General features: G+C 40.3%; 1 protein-coding gene across 1 annotated transcript in view; it reads right to left on the minus strand.

Moving 5' to 3' along the window:
- Positions 1-602: 602 nt before the first annotated feature.
- ctnna2 (catenin (cadherin-associated protein), alpha 2) overlaps positions 603-13,362 on the minus strand; it is a 467,074-nt gene continuing 454,314 nt past the window's right edge. Inside the window, exon 18 of the mRNA XM_066719775.1 lies at positions 603-1,787. Coding sequence (XP_066575872.1) covers positions 1,500-1,787 — 288 coding nt within the window. The 3' untranslated portion in view covers positions 603-1,499. The remainder of the gene's footprint in view (positions 1,788-13,362) is intronic.

Below are 13,362 nucleotides of genomic sequence, written 5' to 3' on the forward strand. Positions count from 1 at the left end.
ACTATTAGACATGAAGTGTGTTTGACCTCTTGAGCAAGAAGGGTTTGTTTGTGCATGATTCATTCACTTCTAACCATATTGCGGTGTTTTGGCGGCTGTTATTTTTACGTCCAACCCATAAGCCACCAGGACAAGTAACATACACTGATTTGAAGACTGAACCATATGTACTGACACTGATTATTCCCCAAAGGATTTTGATACTTTTGAGTTGTTTATTCCACCGACTGCAAGAGTTCACTCAGTGCGGGCAACGTGGACCTGAAAAATAGAAATTGAGTTCTCACCAACTCTATTAATCAGTGACAACATGAGGTTGGAACACACTGTTTCAGTTTTTGAAGAGAGAGTCTTTTTATAGACTGCATTGAGCATTTTTCCCCAGCTAAACAGAATGCAGACATTTACAAACTGAATAATTTTTAGGCTTCTAGTTGAATTTCTACTGTATTTCTTTTCAACCTTAATAGAGGTTTAATATTGACTTTTTACATTTAAATAGGGCAATGCAAATAAGTTAGATGCTATATGCAGCATTTCATTACTTCAATCAAATGCAAAATGAATGAGTACTGAATGAAAAAACACACAGAAAAGTTGAGTTTACAGTCAAGTTCAAGGGTTTATTTCAGAATTGTGGATACTTATTATCCAAGCAATCGACACATCTAATTGTACCGCTCCCTCTAGAATTAAATGTATTAAGGTTTACACAATGTCCCACCAGGCTGCACTATCTAGTGATATTATAATTAAAAATAAATAAAATGGCAATGCCAGTTACCATATTGTGCTTCATGTAACACTATATGGATTCATAGGAACAAGAAAAGACTCATTTGCTAACTTTTCCAAGTATTTGTAATGTAAGAGTTATCATAGCACTACAGTTAACATTAAAACAAAAAAATATATATTAATAAGTTAAGGAAGAAATTGAACAGCCTTTTCACATCCCTTTATCTCTGACTGCATGTTTCTAAATTTCTAAGGCTGACATGAGGAATTCACAATAGAATGTTTAACCAATTTGCACATGGTCAGCCAATAATAATAATAATAATAATAATAATAATAATAATGATAATAGTAATGATGTTCACAGTAAACAAAACCCTATTACCTTAATGTTACGGGTCCAGTTTTATACTGACATACCTGCCAACTTATTCCCTAGCCAGTGTTCTGTTTCTTCGAAATCTCCCTTTTTTATTTCCGTTCTTTACAGCAACATATGTAGTTTGGTCCTCATTGCAGAGAGGTCCTCCCTTAGCAAAGCGTTCCCTGTAAAATATGTTATCGAGGGACTTTACTGCCCGCTTTTGAATAACTGATCTGGAGGTTTTAGCATTACCTGGTTGATACACATTTCCATGCGTACTTTATGTTAAATGGTGGCTAATCCATTTCATGCCAGATAAATATGAGTTGGCAGGTATGCTTTGTTTCCCATAAAGAAGGTATAGGCTCCAAACTTTTGCTCTTTGCTGCTAAAATAATTAAAAGGCATCCATGGCCTTAAACTCGCTCAGAGCCTGAACAGGGGAGATGTGTTTCTTCTGTGAGCCCCGTCTCACTCGGGTCTGGCACTCCTCTGGCTTCTCCCTCTTGACCAGGGGCTTCTTTTCGGGGGCTTTCATCCTCCAGGAGACCACGGGCGAGTTCACAGCAGCAGTGCCATAGACTTTCTGGTATTTTGTGGAAGCCACATAGGAGGCCTTCACAGTAAGCACAACAGCATTCATCAGGTTTTTGGCTGCCTGGATGAGTGATGTTGCACTGTCCAGCTAAAGAAAGAAAAAATACAGTAGAAATGTAGATTATTGTTTTTTTTTAGGGCTGGTTGTTGCTTTTAAGATATCTTATAATAACTGCATAGCTTTTATGCTAATTCTGAAAAGGTCAGAGGCTAAAAGATGCAAAAAGGACTCATGGGTTTTACAAAAAAAGCAAATCTCACTAGCATATTTCATAGTTCCTATTGAGGAAAGCTGAAGAAAAATAGTATACTTTCCATGCCCTTCTATTCAGTACATTTAATGTATGTTTCTCATCTGCATATGATTTCAGTTTTTATTAACCTTTGGATATTTCCTGTTAGCAACAAAAAGAGACCCTGAAACAAGCCGCACAAAATGTTTCATGTATCTATCTCAAATGACACTGGGCGTGCCGAGTATTTTTATGGACTGCTTAAGTTTCTGCAGCAGCATTCATGCACAAAGACATTACCATATTAAACAAAAATAGAGAATTCTATGCCCACCCTTTATGACACACTTATGAACATAATAAAACAACTTTTGTTATTAGTATCCGCACAGACCATTAATTTCCTGTGCTATCTATTTTGTTTTTGCGATATTATAAAGCTATACAAGTTTCCCCTGTAGAAGTGAAAAGGCTGCTTTAATGACCCTGAATTTGAATTGGCAGAAGAAAAACCTCGGGTTAAAATCTTGTAAGAAGCCCAAGGACTCCGGATTTGAAAAGAATAAGCAGTACCGGTAATTGAATCCCAACAGGAAACGGTGCATTAACTAAACAATGCCAAACATCTTGCAATGAAAGTAAAAGGTGTGAATTGCCTCCAAAGCGCTTTTACAGTTTTTAAGTAGATAGAGATGTAACTCCCGTGCACGCCAGCGCTGACACCTTGGTATTTCTAGTAATCCTTGGAACAAATTCCTATTCTTTGTCTCATTTTAATGAGTCTTCAGTGGCAGAGGATTGGGGTCACACTGTTATATAACCCCTCCCGTTACTTCACAGCATGAAAAAAGGTAAGTCCGCTACCTTCCTCCTACAGCTGCAATACTATAATCAGGCAAGATACAGTAGTTACCCTGAAGACTACATTCACTCTGAAAGGACTTTGCCAATAGGTACACTTTCTCATTATCACATCATCAGGGTAAGAGAAAGAACTGAGTGGATGTGAGGGGACTCAGCATGTGCCTCGTTAGGTTTGGCACCTGTATATGTACAGTACAACACACACACAATGTAGGAATGCATCTGAGGAATCCTACACATCCCTTACAAGTACAACATCAATATACTTATGTTTCATACTTTAAAGTACAGTTTATTAAATCCTTGAAGTATACTCTCAATATACTTTTATTTGTTTCACTCCTGAAGTGCAATAGTAGATTGTTTATTGTTTTACTTTCTCAGTACACAGTAAGCGTATATCTAGTATTTTAAAGTATAATTTTAGTATGTATACCTAACTATACTTCTTGTAATAGTGATACTGAAAAACACAGTTAACAACCATCGTAAGAGTTTGTAGATGTCAACGTGCAAATAAAACACACATTGTTTTGGTTTGCTCTAGGCTGGATCCCTTATTAATTCATGACTCACACATTCTCACAGCACGAATTTTGCATTTTGACTTATTAATTCAAAGAAGGAGGAACAGACTTAGACTTCAGGCAGAAGTGAGGTGTGGAAACATTATGATTTTGTTGGGACTAAGCTTTAGTCAGCTATTTCTTATTATCTGTTCATATTATCTTTTACTGGCAGTGAAAGATGACAACAATAATAGAAATTTGGTTTCACATCGACACAGACCAAAACTGTAATTAAGGTGTGAGCTTAATTACAGCTCACACAGATCTGAAAAAAGCAGTCAGACTAGGTGCTTGTTGACCATCCACAAATTGTATTGATTAGTGAAAGTAATCAAAGCTGAATCTTTGCATTTTTGCAAAGCATTTCTACATTTATGACAGTCTTGTGGGGGGATCCAACTCCTGTGAGGTCCAAACTATAAAAATAAACTGTACAACTATATGATTTAATCTATATTTGTTTATCTAACTAACACCACCACTCCACTTAATCAAATAGTTTTAGGTAACACTTTAAAATATGTCTCACTAGTTACAGTGTATTTACATAGTAGGTACTGAGTAACTGCATCATATCATATCTCAAAACACAATTGATCTTAAATCGAATTGCAGATATCTCAAATTAACTCCAATTCAAGATAACTCAAATTAAATTTGAGATCTCAAATTCAACTCAAGATATCTCACATTAACTTCTTGTGCTGTTTAAGATCTCTCAAATTCAATTTGAAATATTGCAAATAAAACAGGAAGTCATCTTAGGATATCTCAAAATGACTTCCTGTGAAAATGCTGTATTTTTTGATGTATATTTTGTATGGACTTCCTGTCTATTTTAAGATATCTGAAATAGAACAGGAAGTCAATTTGAGATATCTAAAAATTCTATCCTGACCAGCCTTGTGTCATTCAACGCAACACAGGTGTTTCTGTCCTAATTAGTTACAGCAGTCAGCGCCAGCAGCCTTCAGTGCCCCCGTTCTGAAGGGCCCCACTTACAAAGGACAGGGACTCTAGCTGTGGGGACTCCAGCGAGGAGAAGACTGTGAGGAGACGCTGCACAGCAACAACAGGCAACCATGATGATCTCTCCAATTCCTGTCCTGCTCTCTCCTTCCTCTCGGCATGCACCTGCGCGCCATTGTTTCCCTAATCCCTCTAACCTCATCTCTCTGCCTCTCTCCTCCACCTCCCTCCCCTCTACTCCACTCTCTGGAGGCCTGTGGAACTGCCACTCAGCTTCCAACAAGGCCGACTTAATCTCCGCCTTCGCCTCCCACCAGTCTCTGGATTTCCTTGCTCTCACCGAGACATGGATCTCCCCGGACAACTCTACCACCCCTGCTGCCTTATCCTCTCTGTTCATCCTATCCCACTCCCCTCGTCTTACTGGGCGGGGAGGAGGAACAGGACTCCTGCTCTCCCCTTCTCTCCTCTTCTCTGTCCCCCCCTCTCTCTCCTCTATCTGGACCCACAGCTTTGAATTCCATGCAGTGGAAATCACCTCTCCCTCTCACCTCTTCCTTCTAGTTCTCTACCGTCCCCCGGTCCACTCACCTCCTTCCTGGATGAACTCGACTATCTTCTCTCCTCCCTCCCCTCGCTGTCCTCACCTACCATCCTCCTGGCAGACTTCAACATCCACCTCTCCAACCCTTCCCACTGTGCCGGATTTCTTCCTCAACTTCACTCCTTTAACTTCTCTCTCTTCCCGTCTCCCCCCACACACTGGGCTGGCCGCCAACTAGACCTCATCTTCACTAGAGGCTGCTCCCCTTCAACAATCTCCGTGACACCCATGGACATCTTGGACCACCACTTCATCTCCTTCTCCCGTTCCCTCCCCTCCCTCCCCACTCCACCCACTCCCTCTGTCACCTTCCGCCATAATCTCCGCTCAGTCTCCCCCTCCACCCTTACCTCCACTGCTCTCACTCTCTTATCTTCCATTGACTGTTTTTCCCATCTATCTGTCGACTGTGCAACCTCCTCTTTGTTCTCCTCCCTCACCTCCTTCCTTGACTCTCTCTGTCCTCTCACGTCTCGTCCGGCCCGTCCCTCCCCTCCTCAGTTTCGGCTCTCTGCTGTTCTCCGCGCAACCCGAACTAGTCTGCGTGCCGCCGAACAGAAGTGGAAAAGGACCAAACTCCCAGCCGCCCTCGAACTCTACTGCTCCCTACTGTCCACATTCTCATCCTCTCTCACCTCAGCCAAGAAGTCTTACTTCCAATCTCTCTTCGAATCCACTGTCAACAACCCCCGCAAACTCTTCTCCACCTTCTCCTCCCTCCTTGCCCCCCCTCCCCCTCCTCCTCCCCCATCTCTCACTGCTGATGATTTCGCCTCCTTCTTCTCCTCCAAGATTGCAGACATCCGCAGGCTCTTCAATACTCCACCCTCATCTCCCATCACACCCAAACCTCCCACCGATCAAGATTCCTTTTCTTCATTCTCGCCTCTCTCAGATGCTGAAGTTTCTGCTCTCCTCCTACGTCACAAACCCACAACGTGTGCCCTGGACCCTCTCCCAAGTAACCGCTCCTGATCTTCTCCCCTTCATCTCCTCCCTCCTCAACTCCTCACTCCTCTCTGGCTCTCCCCTCTGCATTTAAACAAGCTGCTGTCATCCCACTGCTCAAGAAACCAACCCTTCATGCCACCTCTCCTCAGAACTACCGCCCTGTCTCCCTACTCCCGTTCCTCTCAAAGACTCTCGAGCGAGCGGTCCACCATCAGCTCTCTGACTTTCTGTCCCAACACTCACTCCTTGATCCTCTGCAATCCGGCTTCCGCACAGCTCACTCCACTGAGATGGCTCTCCTGGCAGTCACTGACTCGGAGGCTGCTCAAGCGGCCTCCCTCTCCTCAGTCCTCATCCTCCTTGACCTCTCCACAGCATTTGACACCGTTGATCACTCCATCCTCCTCTCCTGCCTCGCTGACCTTGGACTCAATGGGACTGCTCTCACCTGGTTCTCCTCCTACCTCAGTGACCGAGTGACCGGTCCTATCAAGTGACATGGCGAGGCTCCTCATCCACCCCCCAACCTCTCCTCACAGGCGTTCCCCAAGGCTCCGTTCTGGGCCCGCTCATGTTCTCTCTCTACACTCGCTCCCTGGGCCCCCTCATTGTATCCCATGGTTTCTCCTACCACTTCTACGCTGATGATGCCCAGATCTTCCTGTCTTTTCCCTCTTCTGACCCTCTCAACCCCTCTCGCATCTCTTCCTGCTTATCTGCTATTTCCCCCTGGATGCACTCGCACCACCTCAAGCTCAAACTCTCCAAATTGGATCTCCTGTTTTTCCCCCACTCTTCCTCACCTTCTGCTGACCTCCCCATCTTGATCCCCTTGGAATCCACCACACTCTCTCCTTCTTCTTCCGTTAAAAATCTAGGAGTCACCCTCGATCCTGCGCTCTCCTACACCCAGCACATCACCATGCTGACACGCACCTGTAGATTCTTCCTGAGCAACATACGCCGGATCCGTCCCTTCCTCACCGACTACTCGACTCAGCAGCTCGTCCAGACCCTGGTCCTCTCCCGCCTGCACTACTGCAACTCCCTCCTGGCCGGCCTGCCTGCTTCCACTACCCGCCGCTCCAGCTCATCCAGAACTCTGTGAATCATCTGGTATTCTCTCTGCCACGATTCGCGCACGCTACTCCACTGCTCCGCTCCCTCCACTGGCTCCCGATAGCGGCACGGCTTCAGTTCAAGACATTGACCCTCACCTACCGCTGTCTCGACCACACTGCACCAAGCTACCTTCAGTCACTCGTCTCTCCATACATCCCCTCCAGACCACTGCGCTCCTCCAGTACCAGAAGGCTAACTCTGCCTCCTCTCCACTCTCCTTCCTCCAGAGCCCGCTCCTTCTCATCCCTGGCCCCTAAATGGTGGAACAACCTGTCCACCGAAGTTAAAACAGCAAGACGCATCTTTTCCGACAGTATTTGTAATATTAGTCCTCTATCCCTGCTAGATAGCACTTCACAGTTTTTATAATGCTTCTCGCGTTCTTGATTGTTTTCTTCCTTGCTCCCTTTCCCGTAGCCCTTGTCTGTGACCCTACATCTTGACAGCACTTAGCTTTCACCGTCCAGGATGTAGGACCTCACTTACTGTACTTGTGTAAATTGTAAATTGGAATTTGTAAAATGTATTATTTTGAATTGCTATGTTTTAGATAAATTGAATTTGTAATGATTGATGCCTTGTACTTCACTGTATTTTTGCACTTATGTTGTAAGTCGCCCTGGATAAGAGCGTCTGCCAAGAAATAAAAATAATAATAATAATAATAATAATATCTTGTTTAATGCTCCATATCAAGATATCTCAAATTGGAGCTTTAAATGACATATCTTAATGCATTTCAAGATATCTCAAATTCAATTCGAGATCTCAAATTAACCCCAATTTCAAGATATCTCCAATTGACTTCCTGTTCTATTTCAGATATCTTAAAATAGACAGGAAGTCCATACAAAACATACAGCATTTTCACAGGAAGTCAATTTGAGATATCTTGAATTGCATTTGAGATATCTCTAAATGAGAACTTGGCTTGCCATATCATAAGCACAAGTGTAATTATAAATTATTACAAATGTACTTAATGAGTAAAAAGTGGGCCAGGCCTGGTATCGCTCCAAAGTCAGCCTCCTGATGGCCATCCTTACCAGACAATTGTGTAACATATGAGTACCTGCTACGTAAATACACTGTAACTAGGGAGACCTATTGTAAAGTGTTACCTAGTTTAAAGCTGAATTTAGTCAAAGATGATTGCATCTGAGTTGCAATGACAGCTGCAGCCTAATGTACAACTATTGAGAATTTATATTGCTATTACACTCGAATTACAGAAGAAATTTAAGATAAATTACAGAAAAAAAAAAAAAACGTTTTAAAAGTTCTCACTGTGTGACAAACGTGTTTAGAGTGGTTCCGTGGTTTACTGTTGTCTCCCTGGCTTGATGTAATTGAGAGAATTACATCTCAGTATTGTTTTCGTGCTACTAGATTTAAAGCTTCTGTTGTCGCAGGTTATTCACTTAACCTGAAGTATTTGTTTTCTTTTTCAATTATAGCTAAAAGTGCCAGAGGGACTTAGCCTCAGTCACACAGTGTCTGAACGAATCTATTAATGAATCTTGATTTATTAATAATTAAGCATTTATACTTGCAGTGAATAATGTAATAAAAAAGGATGAAAAAAGGATGTGGAACTCAGAAAGCGTGTGAATAGGGAATGTGTAAACTTTAGATTTTATTTGTTAAAAATGCTTGGTTGGTCAAAAAAAGGGAGCAATAGGGATTGGATTTTGTCTTTCTGTTAATCTTTGTTAGTCTTTCTGTTTGAAGTAGCCTACTTTTACCTGTTCACATGATAAGCCAAATGAGTATGTCAGAACTGCCATTTGCAATCACTGACGAACAATAAGTATTCCGGGGAATAGAGAAGTAAACAGTGAAAATAAGTTTTTCGGCTATCCTAGAAAAAAGAAAACAAAAAACATGCAGCAATTTAGACAAAAAAAATGTTTTAGCTTGCTGTTATTATGTTGGATGGTGAATGCTTAAAAGTAGGCAACTGAAGTTCAGAAAGTTCAGAATGTATGATGATGATAATCAAAATTATAATGATCATAATAACACCTGTTATTAACAGTCTAGATACATGGATTGGTGTTGGCTGGTACAGTCTCACCTTCACTCACAGGGTTTGCTTTTACTTTTGTTACTCTTATACTTTGTGCACCTATATTTAGGATTCAAAATGTCCCCTTTTTCTTAGAAGTGAAGTCAGTGAAGGATAAGTGCAAGCATTTAGTAGTGTAATTATATGGCATATTCTTTAAAGTGAAATGCAAACTGTCATTTATAGACGCCTACCACTATTCACAGAGGACGGCTGCACAGTCAATGCCTATTAAATTCAACTTTAGTAACCACATTAAATGGCCCTCTATCATCTAGATTACAGTTTTGAGGACAACATTAAAAAAATAGCTAAAAAGTATGTGTCTGTTGCTGGATCGTTTTACCTATGATATTTGCAAAAAAACAAGTGATTATCTACATTATGAGTAGTTTTATTTGTGTTAATTATTTGTTTGGCTGTCCCCTTTATCTAAGACAACTTACAGGGGTTACAAAGAAGAAAGAAACTACAAAGCATTTTTGGAAATACATATTTGTAAACATTGAAGAGTAATACATAAAGTTCAGTAGTAAAGTTCAAAAGTGCATTACAGTGAGGTAGAGGAGTTCAAATAATGCATTAATCAAAGTAGAACTACAGAGGAGGAGCACGGGTGTTGGAGGGGATGGAGAGAGAGGCAGAAGACAAGTATATAAACTACACGAGAGGCTGAAAACAATTAAATAACACTTTCTCACAGACAAGCTCATTAATCTGCTCTTGAATGGGAAATCAAACTACTGTGGTGTTCACTTTATTCCAACCACCTCAAGCAGGTAAGTTCAATTGAAATCTAAGATGGAGATTCAATTCGATATTCAACATCAACCTGTTTCCCAAAGTTCCATTGAGCTCCACGTTTTTAAAATGTAATTCCACACTACATTAAAAAAATAAACAAAACAAAAACATTTTATCATGTGTTATGATTTTGAGGGCAGAATACAGTGTGAAAAACAAATCTAGTAACAAAACTAGAGCGCTGCGATAAAGATGACCGGTGGCAGCTTGCTGTTAATTGCTTCTTGGAACTGCCGTGTCTTGTTAGGGGCTGTGCAGAACATATTCTTATCTAGGCTTTTATTGCTATACACTATAGCCTGTAGCATGCTGTTTTGGTGGCAATTACTGGCATTAAGTCAAAGCTTGATGTTAACCATGTCATTATGAGCTGTAGGATATGTAAGCGTAAACATAAAAGGCAAATATTTCCATTTCCCTGAAACATCATCTGTGATCCTGATGTGAGAATGCTCATCTTCAATTGTTCTCATTATCACAATACTTGAAGGAATCCTACCTACATCACACCCTCATGCTGCATGCCATTGACATGTGTCCCATGATCTAATGAGCTGTGCTGTGAGTCACTGGCTGCAAACTAGTACTTCAAGGCACCTTTCTGGTCGCAAATGTGCAAAGAAAACGCTGAAAATCCTCTCTCTCGGGGCAACTCAGGAACATGATAAATTCCCATTAAAGCGTCTGCTTTCATATCTTATGCTTTAAATTGTTCCCATTTAAAAATTTAGTGCCTCATGTTTAAAAAAGACCTTTGCCTACATTCAGGCAGAGCAAGATGGTCCTCAAATTATTACCAATATAAGAAAATATAACACAGGGATGAAAAGTGACCACTTTGTCACTTAACACTTGAGCCTATAATAGAGCTGAAGAAGTAAGTCCTTGATAGAAACAAACAACTAGAATGTGTGGACTACCAAATTTAAAATGGATAAAATACACTTGTTTTAAATAAAGTGATGTAAGGCTGTAAAAGCACTTTAATAAAATAATGCAGTGACACCAGTTCCTTATGTTTGTATTTAAGATTAAACTAAGTAATATGAAGTATATAGCACTACAAATTACACTTTTGTTAACATTATATGAACATTTCTGAAAACTCATGATGAGAATTAAATCAGGAATTGTTTTCATAAAAGTGTGCTGACCTCATGAAGCCAGTTAAAGCTCTGATTAAGGTGTGTAGTAAACACAGAATATGTTTTCTAAAAACTGTTTATAGTACACTGATGCTGTTAGTTTTCAGAATATAATCAAACAAGTCAGGTGATGTTTTCCAACTGACTTTTGGAAAACCCAGATACATTTTGTGTAAATTGTGTTTACATGAGTTTTTATAAAATAACTCATTTTCAGAACACAATCTAAATTTCCCCAAACCATTGGAATCGTCATGCTAATGTAAATGCATTGATCCATAAAGACTCAGATACAGATAGTGTTTTTGTCTTTGGAAGAATAAAGTAACATTTAGCTCCCTTTGAATCTAAATGCATTAGATCAGATAATGCATAACCCACAGAGGAAGAGGATAGGGGACATACACTCCGCCAGCATTTTTATATATTGCTGCTTTCAAATAGAAATATGTCAAAAGGATGCGTTTGTTGTCATGTGCATTCTTTGACCAGCAGATTAAAACAATAGAGTCAGACACAAGAGCAAGATACAAAGCTTAAATATACTCCTGTGGTGTGAGTAAGATGGGCCCATGGCATTCAATATTCACTTTAAACAGTATTCCCCTTTCTCCTTCTTGTCCTTTGTCTTTTGTGTGACTTGCCTTTATCTGCCTTCGATCCACTACTCACTAAACAAGCTATTCTCCTGCTCCACTTTTATGTGTCAGCGCTGTGAGTATGAGACATATGGTGGCCAAGCGAAAACAATGTTCGAAAACGTTGCCATCAGTGGAAACAGTCACAGGCAGTGAAGCAGTCAACTAATGACGTGATTAAAACAACCTTAGCGTTTACTTAGAATTCTGTTACAGATAATAGTTGACTGAGTTTCATTCTTAACGACCAATCGTGTTAGAATTAAACAACGATAAGTTATTTGATTCCATGTCCTTTACCTTTCTGTAATTCAAATGACTGCCAATTGCATATCAACACTCAAAATATATTCCCTATTGCCTTATAACCACCATTAGACCGCATAATCAGGAATCTCTTGGGACCTTATGGAGGGCTCTGTAAAACCAGATGCACTTCTATATATGTACATAAAAAGCATATCATAGATTCTGAAACAGGGAAGCTGTCAAGTTGATATGCAAGGAATACAATGGATGGGTGGTGTCAAACATACTTTTAAATAATATTGATTTCTGAACACAACAGTAACAGGTAGGTAAGCAAATCTGAAAAGTATTCTCACTCACAGACCATAAAGTACAGCGTAGAAGGAAATAAATACTTGGCAGTGTAGGACAAATTAGAAGTTCACAGAATTTAAACAGAAATAAACACAACATGGGGAGACATACATTTAATCTTAATTTGGCCGAAATACCAAAGACCATTCTAATTCCTTGCAGTGGCAACAAAAAGTAAAAATAAACGGCTAATTGAGAAGTTGCTGCTGAAAAGCCAATGACCTTCACTGTTCTCTGATTCATTCCACAGTCTATTTAAATATCTTAAGACTTTCCGCGTGTGAAGACAAGACCCACATAAGGACTTCAAAGTAATGAAAAAACTTTACCAACACAGACGCTGTCCCAGAATCCAAAAATGGCATGTGACCTGTGGCTGGCCTTTTGTAAAGTGACTCAAAGTCTGACATTCTTAATAAGATCCTTGGAGGTAATTAATTATGTATAAAAAGAACATAGAAAAAATACATATTTAATTTTTTCCCCCTCCAGCTTGTGTTTGTTGAGTATTGTGACATCGTGGTAAATACAGGTGCCTGAGCCAAGACAAACCACAATTTCTGCAGTCTGGCTAATTCATTGCTCTAGTGCACTGGCTAATTAAACAGACGCATTGGAGGAAGTACGACCATCCTATTTAAGTTACTTTCACATGCATACCTAGCACTGGCACTGAAACTGAAAAACATACAATCTTTTTTTTAATACTGGTTAAAAACACCAAAAAACATCTTGTTTTCAGAAGGCTGGTATCCTACACCACAATATTTCAGAATGGGCTGCTGACTCATTAAGCCACTTCACCTGAATTGTTGATACCAGAGTCCTGAAAATCACCCTTCCTGGATCTCTACTTTCTTCTTCTGCCCAAGGACATCATTCCTGTCCGGAACAATGCATCTGGGTCTATTTCTCTGGTTTGACTGCAAACTAAATGTTCCAAAGCTGTGATAACAATTATCCCTATAAATTGCAATGCCTTGTCCATGACTGAATTGGTTAGTATTCTCTTGAAGCAAGTTCATACTCTCAGCTTCAGACTGATGTGATATGAGAACATTATAGGTTATACACATGAGGAGACTGTTCAGCC

This window comes from Amia ocellicauda, chromosome 13, assembly GCF_036373705.1.
Source record: "Amia ocellicauda isolate fAmiCal2 chromosome 13, fAmiCal2.hap1, whole genome shotgun sequence".
Classification (NCBI taxonomy): domain Eukaryota; kingdom Metazoa; phylum Chordata; class Actinopteri; order Amiiformes; family Amiidae; genus Amia; species Amia ocellicauda.